This window comes from Coptis chinensis, chromosome 7 (assembly GCF_015680905.1).
Source record: "Coptis chinensis isolate HL-2020 chromosome 7, ASM1568090v1, whole genome shotgun sequence".
NCBI lineage: Eukaryota > Viridiplantae > Streptophyta > Magnoliopsida > Ranunculales > Ranunculaceae > Coptis > Coptis chinensis.
The window spans coordinates 34,538,614-34,563,563 of NC_141462.1; the positions used below are offsets into that span (position 1 = coordinate 34,538,614).

A 24,950-nucleotide genomic window follows, 5' to 3' on the forward strand; every position below is an offset into this window, starting at 1 on the left:
TGAGGAAGGTAGTTGATCCACCGGAATCTGGTAACTTATTACTCTAAATCCTTGTGCCTATATTTTTGTCATTTTCTGGAGGAGCGTGACTGCTTTGGGCTCTAGCTGATTGATTTTAATTAATTTTTTTGGTCTAGGGCTTTCAAGAATCAAGCAACATTCAATTTACCTACATTGGTATTGGGTAATGACTTCCCAATGGTTGTTATGTGGCTCGGGTTCAGCCTTATGTGTGAATTTAAATTGCAGTGCAGAAAGTAAATTTCAAACAATCACGTAAGCATGCTTGAACACACAAGTATCCTCTTACTTGGGCTTCGAGGAGGTTTAGAATTTACCTCTCAAGTTGTGCTTACACACTATTTGAGGAGAAGGCGACGTCGGTTGGCGCTTGATTTGAGAATCAGGCCCAACCTTTTGAGCTTTACCCTATTTTAAGTTACAATAAAGGCCCACTTAAAAATAACCCCACAAGTTGGGTTTTTGACAATTTATACAACTTTGCCTTCAAGGGATCAAACTTAAACTAAACTAATATTATACTAATCTAATTAACTAGTTTTAGATTAATCACCTAGATTAACTGAAGTTAAATGGAGTTAGAGTTTTGATTACCAAGTTAATTCAAAGTGTGTGAGCTATGATCCACAACTTGCCTCACACACTTGAACTTCTCAAGGCAATTAAAACCATAATCCCTTGGTAAGTATGTAACTTAAACCAAGTTTAACTCATGTTCATCATAAGAAATCAATCAAAAACCAATTTTTCTTTTTCTTTTTTTTCTTTTTCTTTTTATCACTAACTATTACAAACAAGTTCCACTATTTTCTCCTAGTCTATTACAAAATCCGTGCTCGAAGTACAACAGTTCGTCATAAATCAACTGGGCTCCCAAAAAATCGGATACACTTCTGTGGAGGTGAGGTCGTGGTCACCCTCCACCTAGCCAGCAGTCGCTCGCACGGTCGCCCACCGGCACCAGTAAACGGTTGTCGATTTTTGTGTGTGTCTTCAGCTCCTCTGCAGCCTTGTTGTCCCGCAACCTGATTTGTAAAAAAGTAGATCAGTACAGAGAAATAATAAAATAAAATGACAAAAAATGGAAAAAAAAATAGAAATGGAGAGATGAGAATGATGCTCCCTTCTTAGATATTCAACCAATCACTCTCACTCCTTCAATCCATGACGGCGGCGCCATTTGAAGCTTTATATTGTGATAAGTATACTTTAAAATGTTTGTTTAAGAGTGGTTCATCCTAAATTGTTTAGAGTTTGAGTGAGGGAGATGTGAAGAAGAAAGGTAGACTCTTATATGTATTAGAATGGTTCTAAGCTAAGGAAAACTTGAAAGCTTTGATTGTTGTGTTTAAATGATTTGAAAACATGAAAGGGAAGATTGAATAAAACATTGAAATAAAAACAAAGGAAAATAGATTGAAGCTTGAAACAAAGAACAAGTAAACAAGATTGATTGAAATAAGAACAAGGAAATAACAAATTGATTGAAATAAAATAAAACAACAATAAAGTAAAAACATGAATTAAAAAACAAGACAAGAAATTAAACAAACCAAATGGTTTGGATCCTAAGACAATGGATGGTTTCTCTCTCCCTTGCTTTTGGATTATATACCCCTACTTTTGCCTTTTACAGATTTGCCCTTCTCCATTATAATTTAGACACCTCACACTTCACTTTTTCTTTTTCTTTTTGGTTTCTTCATGACCAAGGTAGGTTTAGGGAGAGAGTCATCATATTTTGAGATAAGGGCCTCCATCTCAGGTATTCTGATTTGAGGGATTTGACTTTTGACTTTGACTGTTAACTTTGACCATTGACTTTGACTTTTTCAGCATTTTTCCAAAGCTGCTACTGGTCTTCATAATAAGCGTGAGTAAGGCTCCTTTTGGTGCTAAGACGCAGGTTTTACGATAAGTGGTCTGACATACTCCTTAACCTGAAAAAGGCAGTAAAAGCTATGAGTTGTCTTTTCATTAAGCGTTAGAAAGGTTGTAATATAGCAATATATGGGTAATAAAATGCACATTTGGAAGCTGATCAGTTCACCTGGGCTGAATTGGAAACTTCATGTAGACACCCTCTTCCATGCTTAAATACTGGCTTTTATCCTCATTTTCACGGTGATTGCTCCAAGCTGTAAAAGCACCAAAATACAATTATTTCATGATTGTTAAACACATAATTAACCAAAATGATATATCTCTACGGGGTTTTATATTACAGTTTTGGGTGCTTATCAATACGTGGTATGAAATTATTTATAACTTGAAAAAGGCAATAAAAGCTATATATGAGTTATCTTTTCATTAAGCGTAAGAAAGGTTGTAATTCAGTAATATATGAGTAATAAAATGCACATTTGGGAGCTGATCACCACCCCCAAATAGCATATTGCTTGTCCTCAAGCAAGGATGAGAGAAAAAACTAAGATCACAAATGAGTGATTTATTACAAGTTATACTAATCTCATTTCGCAAAGTGTGATTGTATTGACCATATGCAACAAGACCTTAAACCACTAGAAATTCCCTAGTGGTCGAGCTTTAAGCCTCATGAGTGTTTTCCAGTGAAAGTACTCACAAACTTCTTCTATTTAGTACAAAGGGTCTTGTTTCCTTATTTATTCTCATAAGTCCATACATCTCATTAGTGGGGGAATAGGGACAACCTCCTTTGAACTTAGAAATACATATGTACAGTAATTTAATCATCTAAAGACAAATGTGCAAAACATGAGCAATGAAATGAAAAAGCAGAGTTGTTTTCGAGGCTTTTAGAGATCTTCTTTAAGGTGGGTTCTCACAGGGGTGTGTTACAATCACAACTCTCTGATAGATTTAATCAATGTTCGTTCTCTCAAATGCAGTGGGCACTTATATTCCTCACATACTTAAATGGCTTCCAAAGAAACTGGGGTCGATTGATCACGCTTTCCACTTACTATCACACCATCCTATTCCTAATTGAGCTAGAGGTAGTTTATTATGAGTTACGGGGCTAGGGTGATGGTTTAGAAAGAAAAAGAAAGGGAAAAACAAAATCTGATAAGTAGAGAAACTGGGTCTTCAAGATACTTGTAACCATATAAGAACCTCGTTTTGTTCTTTTGCTTCTAAATTGTGATTCATTCTTTTAGCCCTTTGGCTTCGTGACTCCATATGATTTTGAATTTTTAGGAGTTCTAGCTTTGCTTCTATTTTGTTTTGCTTTTGTTTATGATATTGTCTTCTTTTGATTTTAACTTTTTGGGAGATTCGATTTTTGACTCTTTTGAATTTTTTTGGAGTTTTGGTTTTTGGTGGGTCTTTCTTTCTTCTCATTTCTTGTTCTTTTTTTTTGTACAAGGTGTTCTCTTCTCTTCTTCTGATATTCATCCAGTTCTCAACTTATCAGCTGGGTAAGCTTTTTATTGTGCTGTTGTAACGGGTTAGAAATTTTTGGTGAAGAATAAAAAGGCTTTTTAGAAAAGGGTGTAGGCTCAAGAGGGTTAACTAGAGGAAAAACTATCTTTTTGGGGTTTTAACGTTTATTTGGCTAAATCGATCCAAAAATAGCCTAAATTCTCTCTTAGGATATGGCGTGGTGATTAAGCAAGTGAACGTGTGGTCTTTCTATCCGGACATCCTTTATGTCATCACTCAATAATCATTTAGATGAGGCTTTTGGCTTGATTCTCACAAGATATGGAACTTAATTGTTCTAATCTTGGCTTCGGAAACTCACTGCTATATACAAACAAATGCTGATGCATGCCATTCATGAAAAGATGTAGAAACTATTGTATGTATATTAGTCTAAGTACGAAGAACAAGTCCTTACTCTATTGCTATAATGAGACTTCTAAACTGTTTATTCATCATAGAAAAAGAAAACAAGATTTTTTAATACTAAACGGAAAAATATTTTTGGTCTTTTTCGAAAAAAATATTAGAAAGGAAGAACTATACTATTATATGATTTATATGTACTATATAGAAAATGTCTAGTTTTTGCAAAATGTTATTATACCACCCCCAAATAGAATTATGTTTTGTCCTCAAAGTATGAAGAGATAAGGAATATATTACCATATAAACATGAGCAAAAATGGCGATGCACCTATATTATGTTCTTCATGATGAAAATATGTCACCCCCAAATAAGTTTGGGGCGTGGGTTGTTTGATATAGAACGAGAAATACATGGTTTATTATAATATGGATAATTATTCTACTATGAAACCTTTTTGGGTTTTTGTATTTTTGAAAACATATATAAAATGCATGAAAGAAAAATGGAAAATTTTGGCATGATGTATCTGTTTTACGTTCTACTCATATACCAAATTCCCACAAGAAAACAAAATAAAACAAGCAGATAATATTAAGCATATAATTAAACTTATACTAAACATCATACACGTAAGAAAGAAACAGAAAATTAAATAAATATATCCAACTATACGGATACTAGGAAAATGCCTAGTGATAATTAAGTGCCTAAAATTGTATATTTTATATATAGTTTTATAGGCACTTTATAATATCATTTATGCTTAATTACATATTTTTAACGTAAAACCATACATTTGCTTTATTCCATGGCATTATGCAAATTTTTTTGTCATAAAAGATTATTTGCATATATGTGCATGTCTTTGGAAAAGTCCCATGCAAAATATGTTTTATTAATTTGGTTTAATATTTTTTGTAGGAAATAAAAAAATTGTTGATCAAAGCCCAATCAAAGCCCGGGCCCATGAGCCAAAGATGATCATTTAAAGAATCAATAAGTGAGAGCTCATGAAATAAAGTGTGCTATCAAGAATGGAAGGAAATGTTAGAGAATTGATAATTATGGAAGGAAATTAAATCAAGAAAGGATAATTACAACTATCACCATATATTCTTACCATTTTTACCACATTAAATATCCCCATTCCCATTAATCATTTATTCCCTTGATTTTATCATATCAAATCATTCCTTAATACCTTATATTTTTGCCACCATATATATTCCCCCATATCCTCCATATTCTTGCTAATCACTCCATTCCTAATTAAAAACCATATCATTCCATTTTATCCTTTATTTGATTACCAATTTATATATCCTTCCCTCATCATGCCTTGATAATATCTCTTCTATATTCCATTTCCAAATTTTCTTTATCTTATATTCTCTTCCCATATCACAAAGATTGTTTCCATTTCATGTGAAGATATTATGCACCAAGATATTCTTTGTAGAGGCTATAAATAGATAAGAGAATTGGCATTGAAGACATCGAGACTTGAGAGAAAAATACATCAAGCTAGCTCTTTAGTTAGTTCATTTTTGTTTTAAGGGAGAGAGTTTTGAGCGTGTATTAGTTTCTCTTGTTCTCGATCAACAATCAATACAATAATTCAAGTTTCAAGTGCAATGGTGGTATCTACTTCTTATCTTTTTATGTGTTCTAAACTCATGATGGGGTAAAATCTCTACCCTAATGGTGGAAGATGAATCCCCTATCATGAAGATGTAGGCTTATTTTATTGTATTTCCAAATTTTATTCTCCAGTATAATATTTAACGTATCCAATGATTTTCTTCATATGAATTAATAATATTGAAACGAAATGTGCACGAGTTCTATCACCATAATAATTGGGGTATTTCTCATTGTTAGTTTCTTTCACTATTATTATTTTTATTAAAGCTTGTTCAATAACGTTTTAGTTGCCTATCCTTAATGTCTTATACTACTTTAATTTGTTTGAGTTGATTTGTCATGCTTATATAGCTTCCTATAATGCTTGAAGAATTTGATGATTTATTCTTTTAAACAAATGTGACTAGCGTCCATAAAATGCATTTATTGAAAATCATCCATTAAACTTGCAATTAGCGTTGGAGCTTATTTGATGAAATTTATAAAATAGAAAGGAGAATAAATGTTTGGAAATATATTAAATAATCTATTCTTTAAAACTAGAGGTGAAGTCATTCACCATTATGATTTCTCATTAATTGAATTCTTGAAAACCGGAAAAATTTAGTTTAATTAGTTGATAAAATAGAAGCAAATTTTCATTCTTAGATTAAATTAGGTTGATAAAATCAAAATCCAAAAATTGTTTTAAATCTCACGTACCTAGTTAGTTATTGGTTCATTAATTCTCTTCGCTCTAATTTCTCCATTCCGAGGTGTGGTTCGACTCTAACTTGCCACTATTCGTTTTAATTGTTCCAGGTTTGAGAATTATATTTATTGATTTGTAGGTTCTAAACGACAAGAATTTGTGTAAATCACCTAGTCAGAATCCGTGCGTGACTCGTCTCGACGTCTAGAAGATCCTTCTCCTTGCTGACATCGGGTCCTAACATGTCTATCACTACGCAGGAGCGTGTCTCTGATGCTTTCCAGTGTTCTAGTGATACTGTGTTGAAAACGTCGTTGCTCCTGCTAGAAGGACCACTACTCCTCTCTGATGGTCCGATGTTCCACTATAATGTTCCCCTGAGTTTCCCTAAGATGGTGGAGATATGCATGCAGAATCCTCTGGCATCCATGGAGGAAGTGAATTCCGTCCATGGGCTGAGTGAACTGTCGAGTGGCATCTTCTGTGAAGTAATCCACTTTCTCAGTCAGGCGTGCATGCTCGGTGGCTCTGGAGGCAAGTGGATACCAAAACTTCTAGACACAGTGGGCATAGATAGGACATGTGGTAGTGTCCCTGACCTCCACTAGGGCGTCTATGGCATCGAACCCCCAGGGCTGCATGATCCTAGTGACCAGCACTGGTTGAGGAGCGGTTGACTTTTTCGGTTTGCAAAGTTGCTCAAAGATAAAGGAGATGATGCAGAAGCTATTCTTCTGTTCTTGAAGAATCCATAAAATATGAAGCATCAACTTACCTATATCAGAAGGCTTGGCTGAGCCTAGCAGGTTGTAGGCTGTCTACTAAGATACTGCGAGCTGGGTTCCTTCGTAGCGAACTCTAAAACGCGTAGTGAGACTTGGGGTTTTTCACCCCCTCAAGAAGTGTCTCAACCATCATCATATCGATGGTCTTGCCGTCTGGGGACTATTCCGTCTGATCGTAAACCTTCAAAGGAATCCCCAAAACTCCACTCACCACCTCCTTGGATTGGTGAGCTCAAGCGAGCGGCCATCCTTGACAACCGTGACGCGGTCATCCTCCCCTATAAGCATACCATTGTAGAACGAAAGAGTGAGAGAGGGAGAATAAGCCACACCTCCCAACAAAACCAAAGCTTCCCATCCTCACCTCCTAATCTCAGCCTTGAAGTGCACTTCAAATATATTGGAATTAAAGAAAGGTTCAAAATTTTACTCCGGCACAGTTTTAAGAACTTGAGCCATTTGGAGTATGAATTGATAAAATTGGGGTTTATTGTTAGAATGGGGGTTGAAAATGGAGTAGGCTGTAAAAATTTGGAGTGGTGGTGTTTTTGGGTGAGGTCGTGGTCGCTAGCTAGAAGAGAGTGGATGCGAATTGAATTGGGTGGCTAGGGTTTTGGAAAAATTGGGGAAGATGAATTAGGCCGGGCGATCACGAGTTGTATATACAAAATGATGGCATGTGCGAGGCATGTGCCTTTTTAAGTTATATCGAAATTTTGGCCCAAGCTCAAATGAAATCAAAGAATTTCAATCATATCCTTAGTGCCTTGCCAACTTCAAGTGTTGATCCGCGCTTCGTTACTCGTCCGATATTGACCCATGAGGTACCAAAATGATCAGCATAAAAAATGCAACATAACGGTATAGGGTATGCTCATATCCAACAATGGATAAAAAAATAGATGACGGAAAGAAACGAAAAGGAATTGTAGGAAAATATGTACAGATGACAGAAGAAAATTTTTAATTAATTTTTTTGGGTTTTGAATAAGTTTGACTGAAATGTTTTAAAAAAAGGTGGGTCGTTTTAAGTCAGATCCCCAAGACTTGGAAGTTTTTGAAAAACTTGAGTTAATCCCAACCAAACAGTTAGATTACTTTCTTAGACCGTACGTAATGCACTGGAGGATAACACATATAGACTGTAGACTTTATAAACATAATTATTATGAGGTTGAAGACCGGGGCAAGTTGGTGTTTTACAATTTGCGCACCAGCCTTCTCTCATAGCTCGTCTCTTACGTGCGTATGAACTCTTACCTAAACTGGGAATGATTTTCAGTATATGTGTCCATATCTTCAGCTGCAGTTTTCTAGGAAGTGCTTGCACACGATCATTGAAACTTATCCATCTAGTCTTGCTAGGTGGAGGGTTTTTGTTTGTTACAGAAGACATTTTTGAAAAGTTTTTCAGAAAAAGAGAGTGATTGAGAAAAGGAAAAGATTTTTTAAGAAAGGAAAATTTTGAAAATTTGTATAATTTTGAGTCTTTTAACATCAGATTCTCGAGACAAAATAGAAAGGTGGAGGCAAAAGATAGAATGAAATAGAAAATAGTATTACTTTTGGTTACTCTATTTGTTTAATTCTCGTTTGGAAACGCCTCGTTTTTTTGTTTTTGTTTTCTCAATTAAAATATATCTTTAACTACCATATAGAGATTTTGACGAGAAGATAAAATTATACGTGAATCCGGTATCATTTTGGTTATTCCGGGGCGTATAACTTTCATTTTTTATATCCTCTAGTTTTTAAAACTATGGAGAGATGTTTTGAGAAACTCGTACTCAAAACCTATGATTTTAGATGCTACTATTTGAAAACAAACCATAACAGATAATCTTAGGCAACTTTTATGTCGACTTTGTGGCGAACCCAATCTAGACAGACAGAGCTTCAGCTACGCGAGTTAGGGGATTTACTGCGCAAGACATGGAATGTCCTAACCCGGGCAAATAGCTCGGTGATATAGGCAACCCTTAGTAAGCAAAACTGATTTCAAACCTCCCCTAGATTGCGTGTTTCTAAGGGTTGGTCTGTGTAAAATCTATTGCCCGTTCTGTTTTTGAAAATTCACTTAACTATTGATGTATCGAGAATCTATCATTAACAGAACAAAGAAAACAACTCTTTTTGAAAAAGAAATGTAAAATAAAGAAAAAAATATATTGTATACTCGCTCCACAAGGGTACACTACTCAAACGAGAAGTAAAAAGTGCTTTACAAAGAATATGAGAGATATACTGTGCACTAAGGCTCCGGCACTTACAACCACACCCTCCAAGTGGAGAGGTCCAGTTATCTTATTGATGTATTCTTTTAAAGCAAAAGTTGAAATCGAATGGGAAAGGAATACATAAAAAAAAAGGAATTAATCCTCGTAGATAGATGATTAAGAAAGAGTTTTTAGCGCTCCAACTTCAATTCGTTGACATCACTTGTTGCTTCAAAGGCTGTGTTTGGCGGTTTAGGGTTTGGAATAGCTTGTCCTGGGAACACACCTTTCTGGGTTTTATCTTGGGCTAACAAGTCCAGAGATTGTTGCATGGATGCTAGGATTTGGGTTTGTTGTTGCATGACAGATAGCATTATTTTGGTGGGCTTATCTTTTTGGACACTAATCAATGGTGTAATGGGAACTAGGTCTGTTTGGTTGTTGATAGGTGGGTTTTGGTAGTTCTGGTTACACTGGGATGGAACGAATGCTTTGTTCTAATTGTTATAGGTACTTTGTCCTTGTCCTTGTCTGAATGTCTTTGGTGGTTTGTTGAAACCTGTGGTTGGTTTTGTGGAATGTTGGTCTATGCGAAGTTTAGGTGTTGTCTCCATGGTGCATTTGGTACATTGAAAGCATATACTTCTTCTAGCTGAAGTGATGATAGGTTTGTTATCAAGGGGCATGTGGCATCTATATGATTTAAGCTTAGACAAAAATTGCATGGTGAGGTATTTATGTTAGTTCATGACAGGATGAGGGGTTTGGTCTTTTTGTTTGGTTGTGAGGGCATCTATCTTTCTTGTGAGGGTTTCGATTAAGGTTTTAATTTCAGGATCTGATTTCACCTCAAATATACCACTAGCCTTAGACGTACTGGGATGGAATGTTCTGAAATTGTTTATGTCGCCCCAATGGATACTCTTTTCAGTTTGGTTTTCAAGAAAGGTTAAGGCTTCAGTTGCACCTCTATTCAAAAAATTACCATTACTCATGATGTTGAGGGTTACTTTGTGTTATGGGAGAAAACCTTTTAAGAAACATTGGAAAAGAGTGAATTTTTCTAGTTTATGGTGAGGACATGAATGGAGTAGGTCAGAGAATCTATCCCATGTTTCAGAAAATGTCTCATTCGGACTCTGCTTGAAGAACTATATCTTGCTTCTTATCTCTTCTATTTTCTTTGGCAGAAAGTACTTTTTCATGAAGGAGAACACAACCTTTTCCCATGTATCGAAAGAGTCGGCCTTCTGTGAAAGAAGCCAAGCGTGACTCTTACTAGCTAGAGTGATAGTAAACACTCGTAGCTTAACATGATCGTCGATAACGCCTGGATGATGAAAAGTATTACATATTTCATGTATCCGACGTAGATGCTCGTACGGTAACTCGTGTTCTAACCCGTGCAAGATGGCTAGAAGATTGAACACATTCGGTGGAATACGAAACTTACTCGTGAGCGGTGTGAGTCGAATACAAGATGGAGGCCCATCTTGCAACAGTGTGTAGAAGTTGAAGAGGGGCTCTTCAGCTTGCACTACTTTGTCGGCCATCTTAGTAGATGGAGGACTAAAAACAGAAGATTGTCTAGGATGACATTCTCTCCTACGTGAGTAAGTTTTATTCTTGCTAATACCTGAAGTTCTTGAACATAGTATCATGCACTTTTTGCAAGACCCCAAAACTATCTTAATATGCTCAAACGATGCAATGTATGCTCAAGAATCGTAATTCATTTTTGCAAGTATGTAGTTCTGAAAACTTTGCTTTGGTCTATATTTTACTATGCCCTGTTCAAGGGAACAATTGGGCGCGAGACTAGGATGGCTCTCCTACACATCTCAGAAGAGTATGCAGTCACTTCACTAAGTGGTGTGCTACAAAGAATCTCACTCATGATGAATCTAGGAGAGGGGAGTGAGAAAGGTAGTTGGTCCACCAGAATCTGGTAACTGATTACTCTAAATCCTCGTGGCTATATTTTTGTCCTTTTCTGGAGGAGCGTGACTACTTTGGGCTCTAGTTGATTGATTTTAATTCATTTATTTTTGGTCTAGGGCTTTCAAGAATCAAGCAACGTCCAATTTACCTACATTGGGGAATGACTTCCCAATGGTTGTTATGTGGCTCGGGTTCAGCCTTATGCGCGAATGTAAATTGCAGTGCAGAAATTAAATTTCAAACAATCACGTAAGCATGCTTGAACACACAAGGTATCCTCTTACTTGGGCTTCGATGAGGTTTAGAATTTATCTCTCAAGCCGTGCTTACACGCTGTTTGAGGAGAAGACGACGTCGGTTGGCGCGTGATCTGAGAATCAGGCCCAACCTTTCGAGCTTTACCCTATTTTAAGTTACAATAAAGGCCTACTTAAAAAGCCCACAAGTTTGGTTTTTGATAATTAAATAACTTTACCTTCAAGGGCCCAAAACTAAACTAATACTATACTAATCTAATATATTAACTAGCTTAAGATTGATAATCTATATTAACTAGAGTCAAATGGACTTAGAGTGTTGATTACCAAGTTGATTCAAAGTGTGTGAGCTATGACTCACAGCTTGTCTCACACACTTGAACTTCCTAAGTCAATAAAAACTCTAATCCCTTGGTAAGTATACAACTTCAACCAAGTTCAACTCAGGTTCATCTACAAAAATCAATCAAAAACCATTTTTCCTAAATTTTTTTTTGTTTTTTGTTTTTATCTCTAACTATTACAAACAAGTTCCACTATTTTATCTTACTTTATTACAAAATTTAGGCTCGGAGTTCAACTCCACATTGAAAAACATCTGGATCTGGAAAAAACTGAACCACGGTGTGCTTAGGTGGACCGGCAGTCGCACACAATGCCTGGCGTGGTCACCCACCGGCTTCGGCCAAGTTGTGTCGTCTCGTGGCAGCAACTTCAGCTCCTCTCCATATTTTGATTTCTAAACCTGGTATTTGCAAAATGTAAGTCAGTAGGGAAAAATAACAAAATAAATAAATGGAAAAAAAAAAAACATGAAGTGAAAAGGATGAGAAGGATGATTCCCTTCTTAGATGCTCAACCAAGCATTCTTGCTCCTTTAATCCATGACGGCGGCGCCATTTGAAGTTTTTGTATATTAATGAGTCTTCAAAAGAGTGTAAGAAATGAGGTTCATCCTAGATTGTTTGGGCTTGAATGATGGGAGTTTGTAGAAAGGAAGGTAGAGTTATTATCTTTAGGACTTGTGTTTTTATCTAAGTTATGAAGAACATTAGAAGCAAAGTTTAAGTTGTTGAATGATTGAATGAAACAATACTTGGAAACAGAGAAAGAGAATGATTAATTGAAGAACTAACACAAAGAAATAAAATTAATTGATTGATTGAAAATGTAAAAAACAATAACAAGATTGAAATAATGAAAGAAATGAAGAACAATAAAGTAAATGACTTGAATTGAAAAACAAGAAAATAAATCATAATGACACTAGATTAAGTCTAGGTTCATTATATACTCCTACAAACCAAATGGTTTGGACCCTAAATGCAATGGATGTCTTCTCTTTCCTTCACTTTTAGTTTATATAACCCTACTTTTGCCTTTTACTGATTTGTCCTCCTTCATTACTTTTGAGACACCTCACACTTCACTTTTTCTTTTGCTTTTTGATTTCTTCTTGACCAAAGTAGGTTTTTGAGAATGTCATATTTTTAGATAAGGGCCTCCATCTCTGGTCTTCTGAGTTGAGGGCTTTGACCTTTGCCTTTGACCGTTGACTTTGACTTTTTCAGCACTTTTTCATAGTAGCTTCTGGTCTTCATAATAAGCGTGATTAAGGCTCCTTTAGGTGCTAAGATGCAGCTTTTATGATAAGTGATCTGAAATTCTCTGTAACCTGAAAAAGGCAATAAAAGTTATGAGTTGTCTTTTTATTAAGCGTAAGAAGGGTTATAATGCAGCAATATAAGAGTAATAAAATGCACATATGGGAGCTGATCAATACATCCAAAGAAAAACATTAGATAAGCTCTTACAGCCCGTTGTACCTCCATCCAAGTTGACACCTTCCTCTTTGCCTTCCCATCTTTATCCTTATCGTGGACCTTCCCAGCAAACTGGCTCCGCAGGAATTCTAGACTTACCTTTGAAATGAACCAGTTCTCTTTGATCTCTGCCTTAATCAGAGATAGTGAGATACCCAGAGCACAGTGTAGGAGATTCTCTGATTGTTCACAACTCAACTCCGTGTTCCCTTGCACTGCTATGCCTCTAATCGAGATGCCTAAGATTTGGGAGACATCATCCAAAGTCACAGTCATCTCCCCCCGCGGCATATGAAAGGTGTTGGTCTCTGGATGCCACCTCTCCACAAACGCAGAGATCAACGACGGATCGTGATGGTTGTAATACCCAAATACGAGATCATAAACCCAGTCCTTTTAAGCTCTCTTTCAAATCTGGGAAAGTTTCTGAACTCATTCCTGACATCCCATTGGCTTAACTTGGATAGATGCGGAACACACTTCAACACTTCGCGCTTCGGCTGAAACAACGTACAAAGACTCAATGAGGATAAGCAAAAGGTTTTGTAAAGTCAATGGAAAATCAAGATACTAAGTCTATGATAATACCTTCTTTTCCTAAACATCGCGAGCCATATGCACTACATAGTCATATAGAAGATCTGACTTAGTAGGGCCACCACCATATACACATCGTGTGTACTCCAAATCATCTTTGGGTTTTCTCATATAATCTCCCACTGGAAGTCCTTTGACTTCCACTTGTGCTTCAACTTCCATCAATTCTTCCAAATCATCATCCTCCTCATCATTGTCATCCTCTTCATCACCCTCCTCATCACCAGACTCTTCCCCATCATCCCATCCTCACCTGAGTCATCCCCATCATTTTCAACTACACTCTTCCCACGATCTATTGCTATATTTACATCTACATCATCTAAATCTTTATCTATATCTAAATCTTCTACATTAATATCACCCTCACTCTCAGTATCTATATTACTCAAAACAACATCTTTGTTGTCCCCTCTACGAACTGAGGCCAAGGTGCCCACTCCCCTTTTTCTCTTCTTCTCTCCTTCTACATCACTTACATTAGTAGGATCAACATCATCTGCTTTTCTATCGCTCTACGGATTGAAGTTGATGTTTTCGACCCCCTAACTTTCTTCTCAGGCTCAGGCTCAGGTGCTTCACCACGACCCGAAGAGGAACCGCCACCACCAAACAACTTTTGTACACCCTTGAATGTAGATTTAGTTACATTCTTGATATTCTTTGATCGAGGACCCATTACTACAAAGAAAAATAAAACAAGTATTAATAACTATAATAAGTTTAATCAAATCTAAATCATATTTTGATTTTTAACACTACTATTACAGTTCCAAAACCTCCAAACTTCCAAAAATTCCAACAATGATTACTTCGCAACGAAACAAATGTCATAATTGGTATACCACTAAGATTATTAAAACAAAAATCAAACATCATTAAATTCAAACAATTTCCAATAGATAATGGAATCAAACCAAATAAATTGCTATGTTTAATACAAATGAACCTAGTTTTAAAACAATGCTTGAACAATGCACCAGGTATACTTCCATAAAACTCATTTCTCGACAAATCAAGTAACCGATGATTCTAAAACTAACCAACAAAATTACTACATTATTGAATAACACAAACACTCAAACCCTACAATCACTTCAAACACTCAACTCTATGTCATTCTAAATGAGAAACTTGAACACTCAACTCCTTACAAACACTACAATCACTACAAACATTCTAAATGAAATTAAATAAAATGAATTAAATGAAATTGAATAAAATGAAGCACTCAACTCCTTACAAACACTACAATCACTACAAGAATTCTAAATGAAATTGAATAAAATTAATTAAAACGAATAGAATATAAAAACAAACCTGTAGTATTTGGTATTTGATGAGAGCACAAAAGAGAAAATGAGTGTTTTTAACAATGGCGGTTGCACAATAGAGCATACGAGTGTTTTGATGTAATAGTTCACTTTCTTAACAACAATGTGGTGATTTAATTGCCCAAACTCGAATTAAAACGGTGAGAAAAGGTTTTTGGTTATTGGTTTTGGTTGGTTTTTGTATATCGAAGGTTTTTTTGGTTTTTTTGTGAGTGCGCGAGAGAGAGGATACTGGCTAGAAAGGTTGTTCCAGGTCATGCGCATTTTAGGGGGGTGTATTGGGCTTGCTTTGGACTTCGTTGTTAGGCTTGGGCTGGAGGCTACCCAATACAAGACCCATCATTATTTGTGCATTATGTTAAATAATTAAACCCGGTTGCATTTCCAAATATATATATATATATATATATATATATATATATATATATATATATATATATATATATATATATATATATATTTTAAAATAAGATAATTAAAATGAAAAAGGTCCTACAACTGAATGAATTTTTGAAAATGTAAAAACTCTATCAATTTGACCATAGTCACAAATAGTTACAAATTCAGACTTCGACGTCAATTCGATAAGACTCAAAAAGTGAATTTTGTACAAATTTACAAATTCAGACTTCGGCGTCAATTCGGTAAGACTCAAAAAGTGAATTTTGTACAAATTCAGTGCATCGCTAAAAAATTTCCCATTACCACAATATTTTAGCATCTATCACACGTACTCACAATTCAAAGATATGAAATTGATCAGGTCATTCAAACTCTGAAACACCAGTAGACTGTAGTCTGTAGAGTGTAGGGGTGCAAGTCGATATCCAAATATTCAAATCCGATTCGAATTCGTATTTGAAAAATTGGATATTATCTGAAAATTTTGGATATCGGATTCGGATTCGGATAATTTTTTATGTCTGAACTGGTTTCGGATATGGATTCGGATACTGCCATATCCGCATCCAAAAATATCCGATCTGATTTAAAAAATTAATAGTTATTATATATAATTTATTTATTAATTTATTATTGTATAAAATATTATATAAAATCATAAACTAATAATATAAAACTATAATAACAAAATAATAATAATAATAAATGACAAATATATATATTTATAATAGTTTTTATAGTGGTAAGATTATTTATTTAAAGAAAATAAAATTTTAATTAATATTAATTTTCGGATCGGATATTATCCGATATCCGATTCGGATATCCGAAATCGGATTCGGATAAATTTTTTAATATCCGTCCGTTTCGGATTCGGATTCGGATAAATTACCCACAAAAAAATCGTTCTTACTTTGTTTTTCTTCTTACCACACAACAACCACCATTGTAGTACTATGCTTCAGTTTGAGAAGTGACCTCTTCTTCCCTTTATCGGTGCTTTTATGTAACTGTGTTTTGGATTTTGTTTATTTAATTACCAAATTTTTTAGTCGGAAAACCACTTGACTTTGAATAAAGTTGTACCATTTGTGGTGTAGTATGACCTTTCTTTCTTGCTTCTTGCTGACATTTGTACTCTTCTTCTAGGAAATTTCTTTTGAATTTGCATAATAGGGTGCCTAGGCAATGTATATAGCTAAGAAAATGTATATAGCCCAACCTGTCTTAAGTAGTTCTTAAATTGAGATTTTTTTTATTAGGTATATAGCCCAACCTATCTTAAGTCATTCTTAAATTAAGATTTTTTTATTATTAGTAGAGCTATTTTTCCCGATTTTATTAATGCATCTTCATTGTGGAGAATTTTCCTTTCGTACAGGTGGATTTGAGACCTCTGGAAGCAACCAAGGAAGCCCCAACAAGTTTGAACTAAAATTGTTACTTAGCATGAAGTATGTGTGTGCAATCTTTTCCAAAGTTGTGTGATAAGTACCCAAAACTGTACTATAAAACCCCATAGAGACATAATATTTCGGTTAATTTTGTGTTTAATAATCATGAAATAATCGCATTTTTGTGTTTTTGCAAGTTGGAGCAACTAACGTACAAATAATGATAAAGCCAGCATTTAAACACGGAATAGGGAGTGTACATAAGCTTTCTGATTAAGCCCATCTGAAGCCCAACAAATTCGCACAGAAGCATCAAACTTCCGAAGCTCCTACCTCTTGAATCAGGACTCCGAATGCGACAAGTGAGCTGCTCAGACGATCAGTACAATGAACTTTATGCATAGGCGGGAAGTTGTAAAGTTGCCAAAAGACCAGACCACCACTGGACTGCACGTGGACCCACTATGCCGACCCGCAAGATTTGATGAGTCATCATACAAGTCAAGACAAAGGTGCAAATAATTGGTGCAAAAGTGACACCTTGCATGTAGTTAATAAAGTTAGATGAGATTAGGTGTTAATATTGGAAAAACAGATAGGTGTCATTTTGTTGTGGATTGTGTGGGTAAGAAAGAAGTAAATGTGGTTTGGTGTTTCACGTGGGAGGAAATGAGATTTCTCTCAAATGGAGAAGAAAACAAAACAAGGGGAGATGCACTACATTGATTGCCTTGACTCTTGTTCCATTTAAATTTCTAGTCTTTATCTTTTGGAGGGGAGTTTTTAGTTTTTTTTTAGAAAAAGCTTGAAACATTGTTAATGGTGGAAACACTTTCTAGTTTCTAATAAAATTTCTTTTTTTTACTTAGGTAATCAGTTTGTTTTACATTCTTTTCTTTCTTTCTATCTCTTGTTACTTTCTATCTTGTAACTTGAAATCAATCCAAGGATCATGAGCTGAAATCCTCTAAGGTGGAGGATTAATGAAGCTCATGAGAGGATTCGTTAAAATTTCTTAGAAATAGGATTCACTGCCTGGACTTAAGGGCATATATAGCACACTACCCCAAAATGGTAGTGTCCGGCCAAACTTGAGACCTGGAAATTTAGAAAGACTCGCGTGCGCCTCCTTTTTTATGCCTGGGCAAGCCGCGCGCGCGAGTTATCTCTAATCTCTTATTTTCATAGTTAACAGGATTATGTTGTATGAGTCCAGGAGTTGAGATGGGATTTCAGAGATGAAACCCCAGTTCAACTTCTTATGCTAGGGAAATGGATTTAGAGATGAGTCCATTTCACTAGGGATCGACAATTAAGCCGGTTCGGGTTTGATAATGAACCCTAAACAGCTTAGAGAAGGTAGTAATCTGATTTTAAGATAAGTTTATAAGACATCGCATGAGTGGAATGATCTTCCACCTTTTCTTTCTCTTTGAATATCTTAGGAAAATCTTAGATTTTTATCGTCACTTGTTGTATTTCGCATGTTTAAGCGTCCGTTAGGATTTAAATAACAAAACTAAACTTAGCTAGTAATCCAAATAAATATTACTCACTAGTTTCCCTACTTAGAGTATAAGAAAGATGTAAGTGGTCCTAGAATTTAGGTTGGTTCGAATCCCTACTCAACTAAACGCAAGATTACGTGAGTAAGGACTTGAGTCTACTATGAACGAAATAAATATTTCGTATCTTTATACCGAAAAGTGATATATATCATTGTGCCTAAAAATTGAAGTCTACCTTTTCTCTCCTCTATCATAAACTCATTTTACATGTTCTCAAGCTATCACTGAGTATGTATTGGATACTTCTCCCATTTGCAGTCGCATGTAGAAATTCATAGGCCATGGATACGTAAGAAAATTCAAACTCAAATGGTAATAAAGCTGAGATACATGCATGTAATTTATTTTTATGAGACATGTTCATGTATTGAAATGCTATAATGTCTTAATATTTATTTATATATACTTCTTTTTATTAATATTATGTTTTTTTTTTGGCAACATTCAACTGTACGCGCTGCACGAGAAAGGTTGCATTTGCAAATCCAAACTCAAACTGTTAATGAAACCCATGTACGTAAAGTATATTTGACATGATTTCATTTTGCCAAGCTTTGTTGGTCATGTACAATTTTCTTCCCACATTGCCAATACAAATATGTTTACTTTAATTTTTAACATAAACTCTCTCTTTTTTCCATTGACACACTGTTATAGGTCTAATTTTTTATATTTTTTACCGATGCAGGTTTTGAAAGCAGTGGGAGTTGATATGATCTCTTTCCTTCAGGAAATTGGTAAGATCATTTTTGTACTTGCGTTATTGGCTCTATTTGTGTTGTAACTGAATCGTGAGTTCTAACTAATACAAATCACATATGCTGAATGGGTAGATTTACAATTTTTTAGTCATCCAGTATCAAGTTACTTCCAATATTAATTTCACTGAATTATTTTCTAAAGACTGCTCATTTACTTATTGTGCGAAGTACTGGAGATATTAGATGTAAGAGTAAAGTAACAGTATGGTGTAAACTGTGGTTCATTTCCTTTTTGAGAAAACTTGAGACATTACAAGTTAGCTAAGCGTCCATAAAATTGGAAGTATTAGGGTATAAGCTGTGTCAGACCCTTAATGAATATCGAGTACTAAAATCTTTACTAGGGTTTTTTCAATTCAGGTTCGAAAAGGCAATAGCTAATTGTCTTCAACTTGGATATTTGAAAAGGTGTAAGAAACCTCATTATGTTGCCCTGAGGGAATTGCGTGTTTTGTGATTCAAATGGCTTTATAAATTGGATGATAAAGTCTTTAGGGAGTTGGCCTGTAGAAACAACTTGAAACTGTTATTACTCGCTATAGATAGTGTTATTTTCTTTGTAAGGTAAGATAAGAGTTTGAACACCATACATTTGTATTTCTCATATTTAACTATTTTAGGTTGTTTCGCATGAAGCTTGCCATTGGTTATCGACTGTGATTGGAAGTAGTCTACATGTTGCTTATCATTTGGAGGCTGGATTTAACAATATTCTAGGTACTCTTTTGTACGCTTTACTATTCTTTTGTTTTCATATTATATAACATTGTCCTTTATATATATATATATAGGCTGGCTACCTTGACAGCTCCAATTGATAGCTAATCTTGACAGCCCACCACATACACTAGATTATAGTCCATCCAACGTCCAGATCTTGATCTCATTTAACAAAGGAATTAGGGAGGGTAACTTGGTCATTTGCCTTTCTATTCTAAGAAAAACTCACAAACAAACCACCCGACTCTTCTTCCCCTTCCACCCAACAAAATTGATCTCTCCCAACAAATCCCAGCTCTTCCCCTTCCACCCAACAAAATCAATCTCTCCCAACAAATCCCAACTGAGAGCTTGATGAACTCTCTCTCCTACATAAAATCTTTGACCGCTCTCCTCACCTAAAGAAAACAATTCAAGTTTGAAGCTTTTTACCTTTTTGGTGAGTTATTTCTATTTTGTTTTAGTGTATTAAATGTTAGGAGGAAACCCACCCACCTACCTTTCACGTTTTTCATTTTTTCTAGTGTTTGTGCGTGGTTAGTTTAATAGGTGCACGCCTATAGATAGAGCACAACTAATAGGCGCACGCCTACATTTAATTACTGTCTAATTTTTTTAAGAGTTAAAATTCAAAATTTAATATGGGATTCGGTTGATATTTATTTCGTTATGGTTCTGCATTTATTTCGTTTGATATTTTCCTCGTTTTTTGAATTTTCTAGAAATGGAAGGGAATGTTAGAGCTGTTGACGGGTCTTCTTCTCGTTGTACTGATTCCCAAAGTAAAGATGTTGAGATATTAGTTGCTCCGCACTTAGGTATGAAGTTTAATAGTGTTAATGAAGCAAAGACTTACTATAGAGAGTTTGGTAAACAAGAGGGATTTGAGATTCGTGTTCGGACTACAGATAAAAAACAAACTGGTGTTGAATTGCCTTCTAGTTGTCTATTGGTTTGATCACGTGAGGGGGTCCATAACAAGAAAGAAGAAAGTGAAGGTGTAGCTTCGAGAAATACTTCAACTGTTAGGTGTGGTTGCCAAGCTAGAATGCGAGTTACAAAAAGAAAAGTTGAAAATATATATGATGTGAGCATTTGCTGCAAACAACCATAGCCACAGTTTCGTCTCTCCATCAAAGAGGCAGTATATGGAAGATAACAAAAATATGCCTGAAGCTGCGAAGTGTTTGACAGAGGTTTTTCATGACAACGGTATACCTGTAGGGAAAGTCGCAGACGTTTTTCATGGGGATGCGATTGGGTTTAGGGGAAAGCATTGTTGGAACCACCATTATGGTTTGATGAGAAAATGCCTAAAGACAATGATGCTACTGCCGTACTTTACTATTTTAGGCAAAAGAGTGTTGAAAATCCTCAGTTCTACTATACCATTCAATTAGATACAAAAGGGGTTGCAGTAAATTTCTTTTTGGTTGATGGAAGGTCCCGTGTCCAATATGAGTACTTTGAGGATGTCGTATCTTTTGATACAACATATAGAACTAATGTTTACAGTATGCCTTTTGCCCCTTTTACTGGAGTCAACCACCACATGCAGTCTATTCAGTTTGGTTGTGCCCTGCTACTTTATGAGATAGAAGAGACATTTGTGTGGTTGTTTCAGACATGGCTTGCAACTATGGGTAGTCGTCCACCAACTTCAATGCTTACTGACCAATATTTAGCGATGACTGCAGCAATTAGAAGAGTTTTCCCTGCTACTCGACATCGATTTTGTCTTTGGCACATTATGCAAAAAATTTCAGAGAAGTTGTCCTTTGTCTACCATAAGCTTGATACATTGTGTTCAGAGCTTACGTATATTATTTGGAAGTCATATAGGATTGTTGATTTTGAAAGAAGGTGGTATGCACTACTGTTGAAATATGACATGACTGAAAATACTTGGTTGACAGAAATATATAAAAACTGTACATCTTGGGTTTCGGCTTATCACAATGACATTTTTTTTGCTGGTATGCATACGACTGGGCGAAGTAAATCAATGAATTCTCATTATGATCAATTCGTTAGTTCGATGACTACACTTATGGAATTTGTCTATGGTAATGAGAGGTCTTCGGAATCGATAGCCAGGAATGAAAGGGAATCTGATTACCGCACCGAACATACTTCTCGCATTGTTTCTAAGGATGCTTTCCTCCTTAAGCATGCAGGTAAAGTTTATACCATTAGTGCTTTCAATAAATTCAAGAAACATTTAGAAAAAGCTAAGAAGAAATATAGAATTGTTGGAGAAGAGATAGACATACATGGAACTGGAATTTATACGGTGAAGACAAGGGACATCAAGCAAACTTCAATTTGGAAAGTGACTTTTAATAGAGGAACCTTGAAGGGTGACTGTGAATGTAAGAATTTTCAGTTCGAAGGATTACTTTGTGCTCACATTTTAAAGCTTTTTTAGCGTTATGACATCGAAGAGATTCCAGATTATTTTATTTTGAAACGGTGGACGCAAAAGGCAAACACATATAGAGCGGTGTTTGATGGTGAACTAGTGGCTAGTCATGAAGACCATGAGCCTTTAAGAGTTGCCCATTGTATCAAGGTTGCTACTCAATTAGCTTATGATGCATCGATTAGTGTTGAGACATATGCATATTTTATTCAGAAGATGAGTGAAATGTCTATTGGAGTTTTGGAGCTCAAGGAAACTATCAGCAAAACAGATACAATGAATAATGAAGCACCTCCAGTTGAAGAGTCTATAGTTGATACCTCACAGGTAATTTATTTAGTTTGTTGTTTATCTTTGCAATGATAAAAATCTTATTTGATTTTAACTCTTAAATCTTCTTTTCAGCTCTCGGTTTTAAATCCCAACATTTCTCAAACGAAGGGGAGGAAGAAGAAAGTAAAGATAATGAAAGGCCCTAGGGAGGAAGCCTTAGAGAATTCAGGAAGAATGTGTAAAAGTTGTAATAAGATTGCTAAGCATGACTCCAGAAATTGTCCAGAAAAATTAAAAAAATAAGAGTGGAATGACATGCTTGTCGAGTATGGAAGGACCGTTGGGTTGTTACACTCTTGTTTTTTGGGTGTTTATTTTTATTTTTTTTTAATTGTCTGAATTTTAAATTGACTATCCAGTTTGTTGGGAGCTTACAGTGTGGAAGGACCGTCATTTTAAACATGCCTCCACGAACACGAGGAGGATCAAGCACCCAACCCGGAAAAAGAAAATGTAACGAAGTGCCACCAATTCCCATTGTTGACGAATCCGATGAAGAAATCGCAAAATCAACAACTCAGTGGACTATGAACACTGAATGTTCATACTCTTGTTGGACTATGAACATTCAGTGTTCATAGTTGATGCAGTACAGTTTGCCAATGCATATGTCAATGAAGTTGGCATAAGATGCATATGTTAATGAACTTGGCATATGTTAATGAACTGGAAAAGCAGGCAATAAAGTCAGAAAGACATGAACGCGGCCATATTTGATTGAAAATGTCAAAATAAGCATAACCCACGACTTTGCTGTGGGAACCACCCTCTCGGGCCCTAAATCCATCGTTTAGGCTTTCAAAATCACGTTTATGCCGTTTTAGGAAAGTTTTATTTTTGCTATATCTTTTGATAGGAGAGTCCATTTTTGATTTGGTCAATTGGGTTAGTTCTATTTTGATTAGTAGTTTCTTAATATGTGGTTATCCCAAAACTTTCCATTTTTGGAAAATTTCGAGTTTTGTGGTAATTAGGGTATTTTGCCTATATAAAGGTTGGTAGTCTGTATTAGGGTTTTCAATTTTGGCTTGAGTTAATAATATTAAGAGTTACTTCTCTTGTTTCCATTGTTTGGTATTCCTTGTGTGTGAATCAACAAACCTTGAAGCCATTAATCCCTGGTATTTCACAAGAAATCAACAGGTTTTAGTGTAGGTTGTGAAAATCTGCAGCTTATAAGTTCTTCTCTACATCAATAGTCCTATTGGACTATGAACAATGAATGTTCATACCCTTGTTGGACTATGAACATTCAGTGTTCATACCATTGAATTATGAACAGTGAATGTTCATACTCTTGTTGGACTATGAACAATGAATGTTCATACTCTTGTTGGACAGCTTATACATTGTCGTATATAAACTTTTTTTGTTATATAGTGTCGTGCACAGCTTATATATTGTCGTATATAAGCTTTATGAGTAGATATGACATTTGTTGAGGAATAGATCAAACTTGTTTTTGGGCATGCATTACTGCTCTGACATATTATAGAATCAATGATATGAAGAACTCACAAATGCAATAAAAATATTGCATTTTCCTCCATTTGAATGGCACAGCCATATATCTCCCTCAAAGTCATAGGTATCAAGCATCAATGCTCGAGCACCATTCTGTTTAGAAGCAACATATTTAGTTTAACTAAATTGCAATTAGTACCAAAATTGTGTTAAAATTAAGGATAGATCACAGTACATTTAACTGTTGAGTGATACTGTCTTCTTGGTTTGAGAAGGTAACTTCGAGGAACTCCTCATGTGAAGGAAGTACCGTCAATTGCAAAAGCATTGTGTGTCGTCAGGAGTGGATGAAGAGAAGAGCACAAATAAGTTTTTAAACAAAGATTGTTGAATTACACAAACAAAAATTTCACCCATATATTGCAATATATTCAGCATGTTTGTCTAAGGTATGGTGATTTCGTATAAGCCTTGAAAAGTTGTATCTCGACACAGGGTGCAAAACTCAAAGGATCTTATTCTCTTTTGCTTGGAGAATGACTCTTGTAAGTGGTCAGTGAAAACAAGTAAAGCCCGCAAAACAGTTGTTGAGGGAGACACTATTAGTTCACATAGACCGCCAGTGTATATTGCTGTGATATAACTTAAACTACTCCAGTGATCCAGTGCTTTCTTTTTTCCTAGAATAGAAAAAAACTTTAGGTTGGGTTTCATTATCCGTTTCTAGCTTCTTGGTTATTTCCTTTTCTAGTAAAATCCTCCATTGCTGATAGTGTGAGTTTAGAAAGGAAACCAACCAAGC

General features: G+C 35.5%; 1 protein-coding gene across 1 annotated transcript; it reads left to right on the forward strand.

Moving 5' to 3' along the window:
* The first annotated feature begins 21,238 nt into the window (after nt 1-21,238).
* Nucleotides 21,239-22,927, forward strand: LOC147487231 (protein FAR1-RELATED SEQUENCE 5-like). Its single transcript, XM_086573983.1, has 3 exons — nt 21,239-22,289; nt 22,374-22,678; nt 22,757-22,927. Exons 1-3 carry the CDS (start codon nt 21,239-21,241, stop codon nt 22,925-22,927), a joined length of 1,527 nt encoding a protein of 508 aa, XP_086430109.1.
* The last annotated feature ends 2,023 nt before the right edge of the window (nt 22,928-24,950 follow it).